Source organism: Gallus gallus, chromosome 11 (genome assembly GCF_016699485.2).
Source record: "Gallus gallus isolate bGalGal1 chromosome 11, bGalGal1.mat.broiler.GRCg7b, whole genome shotgun sequence".
NCBI classification, from domain to species: domain Eukaryota; kingdom Metazoa; phylum Chordata; class Aves; order Galliformes; family Phasianidae; genus Gallus; species Gallus gallus.
Genome location: NC_052542.1, coordinates 9,755,069 through 9,774,336, shown reverse-complemented (window position 1 = coordinate 9,774,336; position 19,268 = coordinate 9,755,069). Strand labels below are relative to the sequence as shown.

Here is a 19,268-nt window from a genome sequence, read left to right as displayed (position 1 = left end):
CAATAGCTCTGATGAGACTACCAGTATTTCAGACAATTATCCTTGCTCACTTTCCTTCAAGAGCTCATCTTAGGAATTGTCAGGGAAGAGAAACAGATGTTTGTGAATCAGAGGAGTACATCAAGCCTCACAGGGAAGTACAATAGTCTGCCATAGCCAAGTTAAACAGGGTTCTTTGATTTGTCACTGGCTTACTCAAAGCCCCAGAGATTTGCTTTGAGCTCAGCTTGAATGGCCAACAACTCAGGTAGACAAACACCAATTTGTCTGAGCTGTCAGCAGCTCCCTGAGCTATTCCTGAAACTACAGGACTTGACTCAACAATCTGAGACTTTCCAGATGAAAATATTCCATGTGCCACAGGCTGGCTGTGGTTTCACTCCAGCAAAGCACTTAAGCACACGCCTCATTAAGAGCACTTGCACAACCACCTGCTCCCCTGTCGTTCAGAGGTGATACAAGGTGTAGGTTATCACTATTTTCAATAGTGCAGACCAAATAGACTTCTGCACCTCATTGCTTTAGAACTGAGTGCACTTGAAAATGTTGCTCTTTTCGGTAAGATTTGACCAAAAAAAAAGAAGTTCCACAGTCGTTCTGTAGGTGCCTGTCTACATCTTCCAAATTTGAAAGGATGGAGATGTTCATTAAGTAACCAAGCACATACGTAAATGGTCAAGAAAGGACATTGGGCAGATCTCTGAAGGGAGGCAGAAAGAAACCACCAAAGTTAGGCTGGGCTGCAGGACATGAAGGTATCCTACAGCAGTGGTTGGACTGGATGATCTTAGAGGTTCCATTTTCCAACCTTAATGATTCTATGATAATGTTTATTGTGCAAACAGCCAGAATATCACAAGAAGGGAGGTCAGCAAGATTACAAGCACAGAGCAAGCTCTAAATGCCGGTCCTCCTCCCTCTTAGACACACAGCTTTTCACTGGCTTACAAATTCCCTTTGCATTTCCTCAGTTCTGATGTGCAGACAGCAAGTGAATACCAACACCTGGATTAAGCTGCATCTTTCCAAGAAGTTGATGTGTACGCATGAAGGATGGCTGGCCACATGCACACACAGACAGGGGAGTCCAGCTGCTTTCCAACACAATCTCCCTCTCTATTGGCAAGTTGCTCCAGAAAGAAGAAACATGTTTGGGGAACCTTCTGCTTCTAGTTGCATTTATGCAGGCTGCTCCCTGTCTGCATTGAGGGCCCTCTGCACTCTCGGTAACCCTACTAAGATGTGCAGCCAGAAAATCTCACTGCACCCACCCTCCTCCTGAGTTTTGTCAGGCAACACCCAAGGAGCCTAACCCCTTTCTAGGGAAAAGGGCAAATAGGAAAAAGTCTGATGCTAGCATCAAAAACATTTGGGATGATGCACTGTGCAGCAAATCCCCTTACCCTGTGATAATGATATGAAAGCCTGACAAAGAAAAGGCCTATCCCTCCTCCACTTCAAAAAGTTCACCAGTGATAACACCAAAATATCATACAACATGTAAGACTAAGCCTTCAGGCAGACTGCAATGGGAAGAAAACATCTGTCCTAGAGATAGGCAAACAAGGTTAGAGATGCAAGGTTGTCCAAGATTAAATCAACAGCTGGAGTTTGAGCATCACTCATCACTTCCCAGTCTGGGGCATATAGCAGATGCAAGTAATGGGGCTCCCTGACAATCCTGCCTTCCTGTAATGGCTCTGGTCCCATGAGGCTTTTCTCTAAGTACAAGTTGTTTTGACTGAGAACCACCCAGGGCTGGCAGGTTGTAACTGATGACCAAGTCCTGAAATAAAAGCACCAACAGTGGTGCAGTCCTCACACAGTCCATACTCTTCAAGCAGTGAAAGGAAAGAAAGGCTTGGAGGAGTTACCCTTGTAGGTGAGTTGGGCAGGTGGGTAACACTATCCATAACTCCCTCTTGCTCTCTCGGGTGCGCGAGCAAAGTTCAAAATAGCCCAGTCATCTCTGAGTGCACCTGTACCCTGCAGCAACCAGAAAGGATGGATGACCTGATGTACTTGCGAGAGCCTGTCATCTCTGTCTCAGCAAATTTTGGGGCCAGAGTTTGTCATTAGTGGAGAAGCCAAGCCCAGATTTTAACCTCCTCGCAGCTCTGTTTTCCCTGTTTACCAAAGAACATCATTTAATAAAAATTATTCCGGCAGGTCTACGGAGTAGTTTCTGTGAACTCTTCTAATAGGTTCACACTGGAGGGGATAAGTATGAACTCTACGCACTGACTATTACTTAAACCAAATATACATTTCTGTCTGCAAGACAGCTCTATATCTTGCATATAGATGAGTTCCTGGATAATAGGATAATCTACACTTCATTTGTAGTGCAGAATTTCACCAACGTGTTAACTAAAGAGGGCGATGTGTGTTCCAATTCATTACTCTCCTCATAATCCATAACACCGTACAGATAAGATATTCCATGATACAATGTCAGCTTACTAATAAGCATAAAAAGGGGGTTTGTTTTGTTTGTTATGGTTTGTTTTTAATGTTGTTTGTTTTCAACAACATAATCAAAACATGCTGTTTTGATCTCAAAGGCTGGTAGATAACTTGTCAAACTGGCTTCCCTGTTCTCCGAAGTCCAAAACAAGGTTCTACAATTGATTCTCTACCCTGATCTGCTTGCAGTTGGTAGATACGCTCAGGTACATCAATCCCACGCATGCAGGAATTACACCTTTGTAAGATGCACTAGTGAGGATCTGTGACTTGACAGCTTCTTAAATCACCTCTCTGCTGGCATGGGCCATAGGAGCATACCTTGTCTCTTTCAGAGAAAGTCAGCAGGCCCACGTAAAGCCTCTCACCAAGAGCATACAGTTCACAGGCCATTTTAAAGGCTGCTCCTTTTTGTTTCCCAGCCGTTAGTTAACACCTTCCAGCTGAGCCCCAGTAACTGGCTGTGTAAGCACTTCTAGTCAGTTCTAGGGCAGCACCAAACAAGTCGGTTCAAACCACTGCCAGATGGCTCAGCTAACTTGTTTGATTTTGTCCTGGAAGAGTCAAAAGTGCTCACAGGTCAGGAAGAGTTGAGAGGGAGCTCCGAACACCTGGAGCAATGGCCCTGACACCCTGAGCGTTAGCCCCTTTCAAGGCAGAACTAAGGCAGGTTAGGTTGGGCACCACTGACTTCATCTTCACGCAATCAATGACCAGGGAGACCACCAAGAAGGTAGGAGCTCTATCAGGAGCCTGCTCTATCGTGTCTCAGTGGTAAGGAAGCCTTTGGACTGGCAGCCTTGAGACTCCCATGGCAGTTGATGTACGTCCTGGAAGGACATCAGCCCTTTGCACAAGCCCACCACACGGACACACACCCCTCAGCCACGCACCACATCAAATTGTGCTTTGTAGACACACGCAGAAAGATCCCCCCTTTTTTAAAGACACAAACCCATTTCAGCAGGACTTTCACTACTACCGAAATGTTCATACTTTTTGCAGTAATTTTAAATGCTGAGCTTAGAAGCCCGATTTTGCTCAAAAACACTCGTTTCTCAATCAGCGCAGTGGGCGAGGTGACCGCTTTGGCTTCAACGCACTGAGTCACAGGACCGGAGTGCCATCTGCCGGCCTTCCCCGAGCATGGCAGGCGTGCACTGAGCGTCGGGTCGTGGTTACTGCGTCCGAATGGGAACTCGTTTCACCGAGCGAGGGGGAAGTGGTGGATGTGAACTAATTTCCTTTAGAAACTCAGAGCCTTCGGTTCTGCCCAGAGAGCCGCGCTCGTAAGTAAGATAATAAGAGCCAAGTGATAATTGTCGTAATTTACACGTGTAAATTTTTGAGTAGGGGGAAAAAAAAACCCAACGGCACCTCTAAAGGAGCAGTAATTCACAGCAGTAATGCCAGTATCAGTGGACTGGAAAGAAACTTCAAGGTGGGCCCCTGGAATCTATCAGGGATAAGTATTCATTCTGAGTGCACCAGAAAAGAGTGAGCGATGGCATGTAGAGAAGCAGCATGGAACAGAATTCAGGGTAGTCTCAATAGATACAGGGATATCGTAGATTGATACAGGGATATCGTAGGAAAATGATATTCAACTGAAAGATCGGCCTCAAAGGAAAGATCCTCCACACAGATGGAGAACAGGGAGGGACAGCATAGGCTGCAGGGTAGAGAGGAAAGGATCTGGCGAGGCTATTCCTTGTGAAAAGGAAGTGAAACACATCACGGTTAACCTCAAACCAAAAAGCCAAGTCAACAGCACGGTACTCGAAGTGCTGCTTGTGAGAAATTGAGGGGATTATTCCAACCCGGTTTGAAGTTGCAATGCATTAAGCTTCAATATTACGTCCATCTGTAGCAGTAAGAGCAGGGTTTAAAATACGTGCTCTTGGGGGGGAGGTAAATAAAGAAATTAGGGGTTTTACAATCCACAAAAAATAAGAGTAAAAATATTCTAGCAATCTGGTAAGCTAAAGTATGTTATACCAAAAACAAGTCAAAAAAAGCATAAGATAAATGTTTGTTCCAAAACTGATCACTGTCTCAGTTCCCTTTCATCACTTCATTTCCACGTACTCCAGCAAACACACCAACAGTACGAGTGCTCAGCTGGAAGTGGGCTCTTCCAGTAACTCTGGCTATACAAACCTAATTATTCAACAACCTACCAATAACTCTTCACATAATCTGCTTACACACATCCACTTATGAGCCACCATGAAATATCTTTGAAGGAGTGATGCAATTTGAACATACAGTGGCCCATTTTATACAGCTGGAAATTCAGAAATAGAGCTCTGACACAGACAGCTAAGTGTCCTAAGCTCATGCTTGGTAAATAATTTACATTAAAGACAACAAACAGTTAGGTTACCAGAACCTAAGGATGAGAGCCTGCTGCTTTAAGTGAGTTCATTTTTATATATATTGCCAAATTACTTTTCTTAGTAGGGTCTGTGGAGAGTTATTAACACTAGGTGAACCTCTACTGCGTACAGAGCTACATCCCTTCTAGAGGAGGGCAAAACAGTTGTATGGCCTGAATCATCTCCTGAAGTTTCTAAATTACTGAATTCAAGCTCACAGCTCTTGCAGAGGACAACAGAAGAGTGGAACCAGTCAGCCTTACCAGTAAGGCTGTTCCCAACTCCCAGAGAATGCAATACATTGCAGGACCCAGAAGATACACCCCTTTGTCAGGACAAACTGAGACGAAAACTTCATAAAAGACTTGATTCTCAGCTTGCTTTTCTGGTGATCAGAAAACTTGGATGAGATTATCTCCTTTCAGCAAGCCTGGAACACACTTCTGAAGCTTAACTTCCTTAGAAGCCATGGCCGTAAGCCTGAAGACCACTTATCTGCTAACTCCAGCTTTTGATTACAAACCTGCCCCTTCTTTAAAGAGACAAGAAGTCTTCCCAATGACTTCAGAAAAAAAGTAAGAGACAAATGCTCGATGACAACCCAGACTCCCCAGTGCCTGCACACCACAAGATGGTTTTGGTTAGGGACGGTTGCCGGATTGCAGCTCACAGCACTGTGCTCCCGGTACCCACACTGACCATTACAGGGCAGTGAGGGAGAACTGCACCCACTCCGTGGCACAGTGATTGAACTGACCTGGAGATCAGTGCCTCACGAGGGCAGAGCACTGCACAGTGCAAAGGTTGGTAGCAAACGTTCCCCGCAGTCTGGTTACTCAGCCCTCACTTTGTCCTTTAACAAGATACAAAGGTAAAATTACATGATTATTTTATATATATAAGGTCTGCAATGATACAGAACGGGTGACAATCACGCAGAACATCGCAAACTTTCCTCTGAAGTTGGTCAGCAATTAACGTTCACTTCACAATCCCATTACTCCTCCAATTGCCTTTTGCTAAACCAATCAGCCCACTCTTCAAAGATACACTACAAGGTGCTTTATCCCTTCAGCTGTCTCCCAGCTATTGCTTATGGTGAGTCCATTAAACTGGAAGTTGAAGTACACTTTAACAACTGTTTTCAGCAGCAGGCGTGGGATGTTTCATTTCTGTAGGGTTGGTCCTATGTTTTTAAATAGAATTTGTTTTTAGATGGGTACAAAACCAAAGAGAGGACAGGGCATTACTGCCACAAGCCTTGTATTTCTTTAACCTCACCCTCTTCCTATAAACTCCCCATGCATTAAAGACCACGTTTATTTGAAAACTCCTTCACGACACCCCTCCTTCACCAACATATTGAGCTCCCTTATTATTTCTTCCCCAAAAATATAAGCAAATTGTCCCTGTTTGCCCCCCTCCTTGTTTTTAAAAGCATAAGGAGCAAATGAACTGTCCCACAACTTTAATAATTTCTGTAAGTTTCAGAACATTGAGAAAAGGAGGACAAAAATAGCAACAAAAGAACACATGCAAGCTTCACTGCATCCTCTCTGTGCAGTTGCTATGCAGCAATTGCCCTCCTTCAAAGAACTTTGGCTTTTTTGCTTACTAACATTTCATCATTCAATTAGATACTGTATGTCCAGATCCAAAACGATTTAAAAGAAGGCTTTGCTCTGAAGGTTGCCTCAGATAGCTTGCAATTCAAACGTACATGCCTTCTGACTTGCTTCTTTTGGAACAATATCAGCCATAGGACAGAATACACAACCTCAATAAGCAGCCAATACTACCACAAGCAGTATTGAGAAGAATCCTCTCCTCATGCAGAGGACGCAGTGAAGCCGGCAGGCACCCAGCCTAACTAACTAAGTAGCCCCTGGCAGCTAATGAGGGCAACCTTTGTCATACTGCCTTTTCCAACAGGGCTCTGGCCCACAGCTTTTCTACATCCTTGTGATTTGCCATGGATATAGACATATATTTGCAATAGTAAATCAGTGTTCTTTGAATGATGAACTATACAAGGACCCGGAGCTACACCCCTAAATGAAGTTACCCACACACCACACACTCAGCCCTGGCTGCCAGGGAGAGGCAGCACAGCTGCTGGGCAGCAGCCACCCCCACTACCAGCACAGCTGCATCCAACCCTGCTCATCACCCCCACCTGAATCAAATCACACAGACACACCTCACGCTTTTCATCAAGGGGGAACAGTTACAGAACAAGATGTGCACACCTGCATGCTGATATAAACGAATACTTCACAGTTTACCCGGCAGAGCCCCCTGCATTGAACAGAAAACTTAAAGGAGAGGAAAAAACACCTGCAACTACTGCACAACAGAGCTAGAAAAGTTACTTAGAGTTCATTGAATCCTGTTATAGTCTTCAGCCCACAGCCAACGTGCACAGTTTCTCATCAGTTTAAGAGCACCGCCCGGGATTTCCATCTTCTGCACATCGACACAAAGATTGCAAACACAGTTCAGAGCAAACCAACGTTTCCACCGCAGCAAAAGAAACCGAGCACGGCGTTACCCTTTTAAGTGGTCGCTCACTTAACATCTCTTGCCGTCGAGCTGTGAAAGTTAAACGATCTTAAACTCCACAGAGCTCAGTAACACCGTCAGCAGTGCAGGGGATAACATAACTCATTCCTGCATCTCTGGGCTTCGTACTTTGCTGGAATTCAATGTTATTTTTACCTCGAACAAAACAGCGGACCACCCCGGCCGTGTTTGCACCGCAATGCCCGCGCGAGCCCGTCGGAGGTGCTACAAATTACCTCAGCAGCCACCAATGCAAACCGGAGCTCAGAAACGACTCCAACCGCTCAGGAGAAACAGCTACAACATCGGGATGCTTTCGGGCATCTGAACTTTATTTGCGGTTTGCCCGTTTCCCTGCCTTTAAAATGACAGCAGCAATTGCTCGTGTGCAGCTCAGGAAGCAAATCTGCCTGCAAAGAGCTTCCTTCCCAACAGCGCGGCGTCAGTTAATAGGGGCACCTGTTAGAAGCAGTTAGCGAGGCAGCTCGCCTAGAAACAGCAATTCCACGGAGCAACGCATCAATTTAGGAAACGCATCTCAGCCTCCGAAAGTCAGTAAGCCTTCTTTTAAGAGCAGCCTAAGCAGCTTTACGAAGTAAAAGTCACTTACGGTTCTCCGCTCCGTAACGACAGCCCTCGGGTTTCCGCAGGCGCGCCGCCAGTTGTTCAGCCATCCCGTTCATCCTGAAGCCAAACAAAAGCAGAGCGACGTCTCCACAGCCGCTCCCCCTCCTCCATCCCCTCACGGCGGCCGCGCACCTCCCGACAACGCCCCGAACGCAGCCCCGGGCACGCGCCGTGCCTCGCGCTCCTCACCTGCGCGCCTCCCGGCCGCGGCCCCACGCGGGGATTCCCCCCCCGCTGAGCGGAGCTCCCACAGCGCTGCGGGGCGCCCGACCTGAGCCGACAGCGGGGACCCCCGAGCAAACCCTCCCCGGGCCGCTGTGAGCGGAGGAGCCCGGGCTGCCACGCTGGGATTTCACTTTCTGATGTCACCTGGGAGCACGGGGAACCTCGCCCGCTGGCGCTCTATGAAAGCGGCTCGCTCACCGAGCGAAAGATGTGTAAATCCCCGTTTCCCCGACGCTTCCCTCGGTAACCCCACGTTCCTGGGAACGAAGCGTCCCGCTGATTACCTCTGTGCCCCGCGTGTGGAAAAGAAACGCTGTTTGCTCGCGCTCGCTTTGCCGCGGCCGGCGCGCACCGCGTGAGATCACAGGGGAAAACACCTGCTGCGTTCCGTGCCGCTTAACGCGGTGCTACCGCACGTAAGCGGGAGAGCAGCGCCCGCTCGTTGCAGCAGGTGAGCCCGCTCGTTGCAGCAGGTGTGCACGCCCGCCGCGCGGCCCCGAGAGGCGCTCGCGCAGCCTCATCCCGGCGCGCTCCCGCCGCCCCCTCGCGCCCCGCTCTCGGACCCCCCCGGAGCCCCGCTGGGGGCGGCGCATGCGCGCGGCGCGGGGCAGCGCGGGGCAGAGCGGCGCGGGCACGATGGCCGGCGGGGAGCAGCGCGGCGCGCCCGGCGGCCCCGAGCGGGTGGCGCTGAAGAAGGAGATCGGGCTGCTCAGCGCCTGTGCCATCATCATCGGTAAGGGTCGCCGCGGGCGGCGGCGCCGACGCGCGCCCTGCCGACGGAGCCGCCGGGTCCGCGCCGGGTCGCCGCGGGCAGGTGGCAGCCGGGCGGGCGCAGAGCGGACGGGCACCGGCTGGTGCCATCTCAGCCGGCGGAACGCCCTCCCGTCCCACCGAAGGCGTCGGAGCGGGGTAAAGTATCGGCGTTGTCGGTAAAGCCTAGCGATGTCAAGCGCCTGGAGCGTTCGAGCCAAAAACTTAGGCGGACCGCCCCGCGTTTTGCTAAAGGAAGCTCGGACAGCCGCCCCAGGAGCGGGATTGGCTGCGTGCAGGTGTGAAGTGACACCGCGTGTCAGCGGCCCGTCCGTAACAGCGAAGCGCGGCGCCGGGGGACGGCGCGGCTCTGCGGGCGGCACTCAGCGGCACGCGGCCGGAGCGCACTGCGCCTCGCACCGGCACGGGAGGAGCCCGGCCGAAAGCTTCCAGCGCAAGACCGAAGCACCCGTTGCCCTGAGTTGGCGTTAGGCGGCGGGTGGGTCGCAGCTCTCTGCCCAGTACAACGTAACGTGGGGGGAAGACTTCCTTCCAAACGATGGAAGGTGTGCGGGCGGTGTCGCGGCTCTGACCCGATGGCAGCGCGGGGTCTCACGTCAGCCTCACCTTCTGGGGCAGAGCACCTTCTTCCCTTCAGGGTTTCAGTATCAAACTCAGAGGTGTCCTGTGGCAAAGTCGGTACTGTATGCTATCCGTGCGTGGAAGTGCTGCAGATATCCAAAAAACACGAGGGGGTATCTTTGCATTATGAAATGAAATGGTCTGAGCCGGGATGTGTAACCTTTGCACCAAGTGTTACGTTTTTGCTGGCTGCTCTGCGATTCCAACCGCCTGCAGGGTGGGCAGAGAGCACGGTAACCTTGGCAGTCAGTAGCCGGAAGAGGAAACACGAGGGAGTATTTGGAAAAGACTGTGAAGATGAGACTATAAATCAATGAGCTCACGATTGCCTTCCATGCGCTCGCTGTGCTAGTTCAAAATAAAGCATTGTACCGTTTGCAGTTGGAGGAAATGATCGGATTGTTTTCTGAGTGCCTCCTGGCGTAATGTAAGGAGACAAAAGAGAAGGCTTTGAGGTGTGAATGCCATTATCCACTGTATTTGAGAGTGTTCCAATAACAGTGGGGTCTCCCAGTGCGTCATAGCCCGTTACGACCCCATGAAATCTCCTGGTTGTGCCCAGGGAAATAAAACCTGCCTTCAGGTACAAGCACGTCCCTTCATCCAGCACAACCGCTCCAGGATCTGTGCTGTTTGAGCTCAGTCTGCCCCATCCCAAACTGCTTTGTCTTAGATACGGTTACATGCCATGAAAACAAATCTCTCTCCTGCTATTAATAACCTTCTAACGTACTCAGTTACGCTGCACATTAAGCTTACCAATACTCAGATGAAGTGGTACAGCTTCAAAGGAGGTAACACACTTTTATTGTCTACTAAGTAGTAACTGACAGATACTATCTAATTGCTTGAAAACGCCATTACTTTTTATTTAGGAGATGCACACATCTATGTCATATTTAATTCAACAGTTATCTTGTGCATGTGCTACAGAGCTGGTGATATAAAACCTGTGGGGCTGTGTGTGTGACTAAGACTATCGCAGTCTTTTCTACCAGCACAGGCACGTGAGCTACATATCAGAGAAATTCCTATCCAGTGCCTTCAACATCAGTTTTGCCAATGCAGACGAAAAGCTGGGTAAGAAGCTCCATGAGTTGGCTCCGTGTAGTTCCTGCCACATTCCACTGTTCTTTAGAAAAGTACAAGAATTAGAAACAGCAGCCTGATTAATGTCTGATACCAGCCTGCTACTTTTGATCTGAATAACGAACTACTATTCTTACGTTAGAAATGTACGTGCAAATGTAGGTGCAAATTGCAGCCATGAGATGTTTAACTGTTTGCAAGAGATATTGGTGTAAAACCCCTTATAAAGAGGTTCCCAATTCGAGTCCATCCCAAACTGTGATCAGACAGCCTGCGAGCACTGTGTTCAATTATTGCTACTTTTGGAAATTGCCTTCTGGCATTTGTCTTCCTACAACACCCCAAAAAATGGCATTTGCCTTGTTCTGTAGGTGCTGTTCGTCTGCCACCTCCTTGATGGTGTCAGCAGAATGTACATGAGCTGGAAGCCCCCTTATATGGGGGATGCTTCCTTCTGTCAGGATTGTCATAACATGTATGCAGAAATATTATCCATGTGATGAAACTGCAGCAAGGAAACAAGCAAACACATTTCCTTGGTTGCCACAATACCTGCCTGATGTTGTACTTGCTTACTAACAACCGTGTATGCATCTACAGGAAGTTTCCACTTGCATAAATACCTCTTCCATGGACAGTACTCTGAGATGGCACCAAGTTCAGAGGTGTAAGTGCACTAGATAGGATTTTTCCTCCTTGCCCTTCACAGAAAACTATTTAGCAGCCCCCCTGCATGCACTTCCATGCACTCCGTCCTTGCTGGTATGTCCCACAGCGAGGCCTTACAGACAGACATTGCCAGGACTGGCAAGCTGCTAGCTTAACGCCAGGAAAAGAAAATACACAGAACTGGGAGAGGTCTTTATACTCAATTTTTCATAAAATGCAAGAACTCAACAAGCAGTGGGTAGGTGCTAATGCCACTGGTGCTAAAGGGGACTGGTTGCTGATCATTGAATCAACCAGCACCTGGTCAGATCCATCTCCTCATCAAGTAGCATAGGGAATGACCAGGAGATCCTCCCAAAAGGGCTTTACTGGAATAGTACCCCAGTTCCAGGGCTGCAGCAGAAAGAAAGGTGTATTTAAAGGTTACAAAACCATGACAGAAGGAAAGACAGTCACCCACATCTTGGTGTTATTTCTTCCTACTTCTGCAGTCCTACCTGGGATCACAGAAAACAGCAGCATTGCAGGGTCTTCTCCCTCTCCAAGTCTGTGTGTGAGCACTGTACTCGTTGAAGTTTCAGGACACGCTTCTGTTTGCTGGCTTGTGAGAGCAATGCAGATTGCCTCAATGGTTCTTACTCATGAACAAAAAAAATTGTTTCTGAAAAGAAAGAGCCTTCCTTATCTCTGTTATACATGTTGCTAACTAATATTTTAGCATTCAGTTCCACACGGTGCTTGCTGGCAGAACACACAGTGTTTAAACTTACATGACTAATGCTTTTTCAGGACAATAGGATAGACCTAAACTGCAGAGAAATGTAATTCAACATCTTGTCCTCTCATAAACGCAAATTGTGGTTAAATAAAGGTGGGAGTCGTGTCTTCCTTAAAAGCAAGAAACCACAAAGGTACTTTTGAGGCACTAGCAAACATTTTCTACCACGCAGTCCAGAATCTGAGGCTCAGATTCATAACTAACAAAAATTAAATGTCCAGGGGCTATATGTAGAGAACAGCTGATAGGTGTCCATATTTTGGTATGATGCTCAGTAGGAAAAAAAGGTGCATAGCACTGAGAAAGATCAGATGCTACATTTTTAAAGAGAAATTTAGAAATGTTTGTCTAAAATACACTGTGCAAGTGTGTACTTACAGGGCAGTGCACTTTAGGGGTGATGGTGCACTCTTACATTTTCAGTCTGTGCAAACATACTGTTGTCTATCAGGATCCTTTGGAGTAGGCGTTCACCTGGTTTGGGGAGCTGAAAACACGCCACACTTTTGCTTGCAAGAAAAGCCATGGCAAAGTTCAAACAGCTTGGTAAAATTCCAGGGAGATCCTGCAGCTTTTCAAGGCTAGCAGCTTACCTCTGGGAGCGATTTTACCAGGGGAGGTAAAAAGGAGCAGCAAGTAGAGATTCCTGGAAGCAGAAAATGAACATAAAAACAGATTTATATTCTTCTTAATTGGCTCACACCAGAAGTAGGCGATGGGTCTGTTTGTCCACAGATGTGCCTTTCTGCTGCAGTCTGTGCCTATCCAGAAGTCAGCACGCAGGGCGGCCATGCACAGCACAAAGTGCAAAAGCTGCAATAAAGCAAAGGAAAAAATGTCAGCATGAACAAATCATTCCACGTGGTCTTCAGAAGCAGCAGCAGGACACAGTGACTTTTTTTTTGCAAAAAAAAAAAACCACTGAAGTTTGTACTTTAGGAAATCATCAGTGCTTAAAGAAAACTTAGAGCATTTGTAACGGGTCTGTTCCCTACTTAATATTTGGCAGATGTTCGTTGGTTTGGATTTGGTGGTTGGGGTTTGAGTGTTTTTTCCCCCTTTAGTTTTTCTGAAGAAGTGGAAAATTCTGCTGAGGCTGAACATAGCCATTGTGATGGGAAAGCTGAAGCGATGAGCTTTGTTATGGATGTCAGCGGTGCAGATACCCTGCAACAGGAACTCTCCTTCTTCCTTGACAGACAAAAAAACAGAGGTAGCATCCTTTGGTAGTGTCTTACTCCTGATCTGGCAGTACAGTGCCTGCTTTCAGTGGTGCCATAAATCTCCACTCGCGTTCCCTTTTCCTGTGCCTTGCAGCTCATTTCCTTCTAGCATAATGTAGCCTTTTCTGTTGAGAAAGTCTGCTCTGCTTTGGCAGGCTCACAACAAGCAGAAATGGTTTGGTAGAGGTTTAGCTTTTTTGTGTTTGGAGCTTTTTGTGTGCCAAACTTTTCCTTTCAGGACCCTGTTTTTGTTGGGCTGCGGGGCAGTTTCTACTAGCTGCCACACTTTTTTGTCATCTTGATTGCAGCATGATAAAATGAGAAGGCATTTGTCGGTGCTGAAGTGCCCCAGATATAAAACATCCTAACAGAGTTTTTAGTATTGGTCCCGAAAAGCCCAGAAGTCTTCCAAAGACTTCTTTAGCAGATGTTCCATAGCAAAGAGCAGGGAGCCAGCGATCCTACATGGACTGAGCATCTCAGCATTCTAATTCCTTTTTAAATCCCTGTATCCCTCTATAGCGAGGAAGCACAGAGAATATCCAAGCTCTGCTCTCCTGCAGAAGAAAGCCATACATAATGGTAAATTCCTTTCTCTTCACTTGCCAGCCTCAGCCAGATCTCTTTAGGTAGTATTAATTTATTCTCCTGACTTCTTGTTCTGGCACTGACCTCTGTAGGTTGGGGGCTGAAAAGCAAGATTAGAGGAATGGTTCTCACTAATTGTTCTAATCTTCAGGAACTTGTAGGTTCTGTTATTCCGATTTCAGGTAATGAATAGCCTGAATATAATGAATAATTTCAGGTAATGAATGAATAATGGTGTCAACGTGAACTGATTAAATTCTTGCACCTGGACATGCTTCCTCATCAACGTGGCAAATCCACTGGATTTCAGAGAAAGAAAGGTGGAGAAGCATGTACTGATGAGGTTTAAGTCTGTATCATTGGGTAATGGAGTAACCCATGCAGTTGAGCCACTCTTCTTTTAAGCTTTCTTTAGAATAGTACCAAAGCTTATGGAAGAATAAACTTCTCCGAAATTTGACAAGTCAATTATTTTTATTTTTTTATCCTTAAATACTGTTGGAATTGCACATCAAACATGGGGCTTTAAAGCCAGTAGTGTAAATTATAGCATTGGAAATCAGTAAGACTTCAGAAAGGTTACTTCTGAAATACGTCTGCGGTCAGGCTGAGGGGCACTTTTTCTGCTGTGAAGAACAATAGCTCTTTCATCAGTTTCATGAAGCCACATAATCTAGATCAGGCCAAACATCTTAATATAATAAACCACAAAAAATGTGTTTAAACAATAAAAGGACCTTATTTATTGTCACAAAAGCCAGGAAAAATCAAGTTAAGAAAGAGCCTCATTCTTTGATTGAATACACTGGGTGAGAGAAATAAAATCCCTAATATTATATGATCTATATTGCTGCGTGTCACAAGGCTGCCTGTCACAGAAACTTCTAATTCACCTGTGACACTGGACAAGTCACAGATACATTAATAATGCTACATTAACTCTGGCTCAGATAATGAGGGATGAGCAGTAAGGCTAGAAACAGTTGCTTTTCTTTCCTAGATCTCTCTAGTTAGCATAGAGAAACATTCAGACAATGGATGTCAGAAGTTGAACTCCTAATGTATAAGCACCTTCTCCAGGAAGCACTTGAATACCTATGCATGGCACAATAAGCTACAGGTTTAACAAAAAGAAGCATCATTAGTCGTCTAGTCTCTTGCCTTTCCTGAGCACTTTCCATCTGTTTGCTGTTAGGCTGTGCAACAGTCATGAGGCAGTGAGAACCAACTATTAGCATGTGCCATTTAGGATGGGATTTTCATAGTCCTGTAGTGTGCTGTGAGATCACGCAGTCCTGCTCAGGCTCCACAAGGAAAGCCTGGTAGCAGGCTTGTCTCCTGGGTAGCTGGAAACATGGGAGCTCAAGGCTTGCTTCATCACTAACTGCAAACAATGCAGGCACTTCTGATATCTGTGCAGAGGAGACCAAACCATTTCAGAAACAGTGTTCTAGGACTTCAGAAGTGCCAAATGACAAAATGAAAGAGTAATCTTGGACAAAATGAGTGCCACTCATAGTTGATCGACCCTTCCCCATGGGAAAGGGCCAGGGGATGGTTTTGTTTCTAAAAGAGGTGGTGCTGACCTTGGCCTCTGCTAAGTGCTTATAGGTTTCATTGTTATTTATTTTCATTTTGTACTTTCTTAATTTCAGTCTGAAGACTTGAACAGCCGTACACTTTGCAAACATAATTAATCAGCTCAAGTGTCTTGAAAATAGTAATAGCATTAGTTAGCACAAAAAAGCACCCAAGCTTGTTACTTCTAAGCACTGCACTTAGACTCCACTAAATTAAAAAATAGCTGAACCAATATTCTAAGAAGAGGGACAAAAAGTACTTGCTTCTGGGTGGTGTCTTCACACGCTTAGCCTTCAGCTTCGAAGGGCTTTCTGTTTTTATGACAGAAGTTAAATAGTTGGAATTTAAAATAAGCTGACAAACTACTTTTTTGTACTGCTGTAAGTAGATCTTGTTGCAATACAGCCATTTCTTACAGTAAACTCTGCCAGAGAGCAGTAGGATACGTCTACATGCTTGTTTGCTGTGGACACGGCTGGTTTCCAAGCAACGCATTAAGATTTAAGTGGACTATTACAAAAGGTACCAAAATCCTGTAAATACTACCAGTACGTACAGAAGGAATGCCTCCCCTTAGATCAGAGCTCAGGCTCCCAATGGAAGATTAAAGATGAAAGACCCTTTTTTTAACAGTCCCAAGCCCCTCCGGTGGTAGCTGAGGTCTTTACTGCCTCACAGGATCTGGACCTGAATTAAATTAAAGCAGCTATATACAAAGCACACTAATCCCTTGTTGGCCACGTCGCTGGTGGCTGTACATCAGCACAGTGCACCTGGATGGATAAGGTACAGCAGGCTGCAGAGCGGAGGGGGGAATGCTTATAGTCCGTCCTTCTGAGATACTGAGCTAATTCACCTCCACACTGTGTCCTCCAGACGCTCTGGAAACAAGTTTTTCCATTTGAGGGGAAGAGAAGAGATTTTCTGATGACATTTTTATCCAGCTGGTTAGCTGCCTAGAGCAACCTGATGGATAAAGGCCTCATGAGCACCATGAAGGCTGCGGATTCTGAAGACGCTTCGTTTGGAGAGGTAGCCACAGATTTTGGTAACATAAACAAAACAGAAGATTATATAGTGATATTGCTAACTCATGAGGTCATATTAAGATATCTGGCATTTTCCTTAAATTCCCAGACAGCAGATATTTAAGAGTTTCCTGAAAAGCTGCCAAGTTTCTAGTTCTCATCAGTAAAATGATCTAAATTTATTTCTAAAAGTAAGGAAAAGATTTAAAAATAAATAAGGCCAAGGTACCAACAGCTCTGATTTCTGAATCCTTTAGGTCAGGAGCACAGTATAAGTGATGCCCACAGCAGAATTTGCTAAGACAGATTCATGGACAGAACATAAGTTTGAGCATCTGACTGATGTCCTGTCACAGAGCTGTGAACCCTGTGAGAGCAGCAACCTTTGCTCAGGTCCTGTTCACATCTGCATCCAAAACAGCATTTGTGTCAGAGCCCAGGCAGTGGCAGTAGAGCTTAAAGGAGATTCCTGCTCAGCCTGTTCCTAGCAGAAAGCTGCAGTGATCCCAGCAAGGTAAGCAGGGAGGTGCCGCAGTGAGGTGGGGGCCAGGAGCCAGTGCCAGCTCCAAGGCTGCTTATTCTGCTGTGCCATCTAACAGAGTTCCTTCTGTGCCCTTGTGTGAGTGTACCGTGCAACTCATGAACTTCACACTGCCATTTTAGTGCATCTTTCTCATCAGACAAGTGATGATACTTCTGTGAGGACAGGAACAGACAGGAAGAGGCTTTCCTGCTGGGCAGCATTTGCTGATCGATTTCCCAGACTGTTCAATTGATCTGTTTGCCATGCTTCAAGCTAAGAACCAAGGTTTAAAAAATCATCATTTTCCATGACACAAATTACGGTGCAAGGGTCCCTTCCACTGGAATGAGCAGGACTGAGGAGTCCAGGCTGGCAGAAAGCTGTGTTTGTCATCTTGTCCTCAGCTGACCCACCGCATTCCCTGACACAGCTGAACTCTTTGGCTGCTATTACAGCTAGATTGGTGAGCTGTAGAGCAGCATTTTTTAATTGCTTTACTTCTTGATAAATACTACAAATCATTACAGTTGCAGAGGGCACTGCGGGAGCTGTCCCAGAGGCACTGCTGCCTGTGGGATTTCCCAGCCGAGGGACAAGCATTAAACCTAGTGCATGGCTGGTATGTGCCTCTCAAGCTGCTGCAGGGAAGCCTTGCTGCACCACCGGTTGCTTTCCTTACAAATCAGGATTTATCTGGTGGTGATCAGGTGCACTGCATCCTAGGGAAGACCCCCACTCCTGCAGCATACCTGCAAAGATGTGAGAACACCTCTGTTGCTTTCAGGTTAAATTGTAGGTTGGGCTGCTGAGGTCTAGAGAACACAGAAAACAAAGGTAGGACAGATAACAAGAGCTGACACAGCACAAGGCTGCACTACTCATCATGTGCACGTTCTTTCCAGGGCAACCCAGGCATTTTAGGAACAGGAGGTTTTTCTCTCCACCCTTCCCAGAGCACAAAGGTAGGCTTGGTGTTCAGTTTCTCCCTGGAAGTTAGCACAAAGGAGCACTTTGCTTCAGGGGCCCTCTACGTACTAAGTGCACAGGGCAAGGGGCAGATCGTGCTGCAGTGTGGCTGACAGAGTGATGCAGTGCCACCACCACCCCAGGCTGCCTGCAGCTCCCACTGGGGCCCTCATTGCCACCTGCAGCTCTGCACTGTCAGCAGCACTGCTCAGGTACAGGAACAGGAAAGGGAAAGTGAAGTGTGAAGCCCAAAGGCGGCTGGTTCAGCACGGACACACAGCCCTACCATCATACACGCTGCTTTTGGGGTGATGGCAATCTGGAGCTCCTTCTGTGTCACTCCTTTGAGAATATCCCCAGGAAAATGCCTCCTAGGAGAAGGCTTTTCTCAGCATTTCTCCCTTATCTGTGGTGAGCACTGCAGCACACAGACGAGGGCACAGGAGGCTGAGATTTGCTCTCCAGGGTAATGAAATGCAGCCCACATATCCCAGCACTGGCAAGAGAAGAGGAGAACAAGTCAGAAGTTAAGGAAGTAGAGAAATCAGACCAAGTACAAGAGTCAGAACAGAGGAGCAGGAAATAAAGCAGTGGACTGTGCACTTGAAAAGAGCAGACAGAGCCTGCAGCCGGTGAAAGGATTAGCAGAATAAAAGGAGTTCTCAATTCAGAACAACAAAAATCCTATCATACGGGCTGTAACTTCTCCTTTGATATAAGCACATTACAGCAGCATTACTCAAATCAGAATAAAGCCACGCACAAGCAGCCCACCCATCTCCTCTCTATCTCACCTGCTCCAAAGATGCCACATCCCGGCCCCACCTCACTACTTAGCAACTGCAGGGCAGGTAAGCCCTCAGCACCTGTGCAGAGGAAGGTGCACATCTCCTGCTGACCTGGGCCGTGCAACTCCGAGCAGTTTGTATGCGTGGGCAATTTGTAAATTAATTGATCCTATCCAGTGGATGCCCACTTGAATACTCAGGAGAGACCCCTAATGATGTTTGCCAGGAGAGAACAGGATCAGGGCATTTGCATTTGGCTGTAAGCACTGCATTGATCAGAACACACCTCACACCTTCTGCAGTAGTCAGTCAGTACTGACGTGCCCTTCTTGCAGGTACCCAACACCAGCAGCATCAGCCCCTTGGGATGTCATGCAGGTGGCAG

The 19,268-nt window shown here is 47.0% G+C and overlaps 1 protein-coding gene and 2 long non-coding RNA genes across 14 annotated transcripts in view; 1 reads left to right on the top strand and 2 right to left on the bottom strand.

Annotated features, from left to right (window-relative positions):
- The window catches only part of LOC107054293, a 153,141-nt gene extending 144,385 nt beyond the window's left edge, over positions 1-8,756 (bottom strand). For all 11 annotated transcript variants that reach the window (XR_006931214.1, XR_006931212.1, XR_005839052.2 and 8 more), the window contains exons 1-2: positions 8,543-8,756; positions 8,017-8,090 (exon numbers count right to left, since the gene is read on the bottom strand). This is a non-coding gene — a long non-coding RNA (uncharacterized LOC107054293). The remainder of the gene's footprint in view (positions 1-8,016; positions 8,091-8,542) is intronic.
- An 83-nt stretch (positions 8,757-8,839) lies between these two features.
- SLC7A10 (solute carrier family 7 member 10) overlaps positions 8,840-19,268 on the top strand; it is a 32,474-nt gene continuing 22,045 nt past the window's right edge. The window contains exon 1 of the mRNA XM_414136.8: positions 8,840-8,991. Within this exon, the coding sequence (XP_414136.3) occupies positions 8,850-8,991 (142 nt within the window). The 5' untranslated portion in view covers positions 8,840-8,849. The remainder of the gene's footprint in view (positions 8,992-19,268) is intronic.
- LOC107054294 overlaps positions 10,495-19,268 on the bottom strand; it is a 30,508-nt gene continuing 21,734 nt past the window's right edge. For both annotated transcript variants that reach the window (XR_006931225.1, XR_005839054.2), the window contains 4 exons: positions 12,780-12,999; positions 12,565-12,673; positions 11,906-12,069; positions 10,495-11,801 (listed from right to left, as the gene is read on the bottom strand). This is a non-coding gene — a long non-coding RNA (uncharacterized LOC107054294). The remainder of the gene's footprint in view (positions 11,802-11,905; positions 12,070-12,564; positions 12,674-12,779; positions 13,000-19,268) is intronic.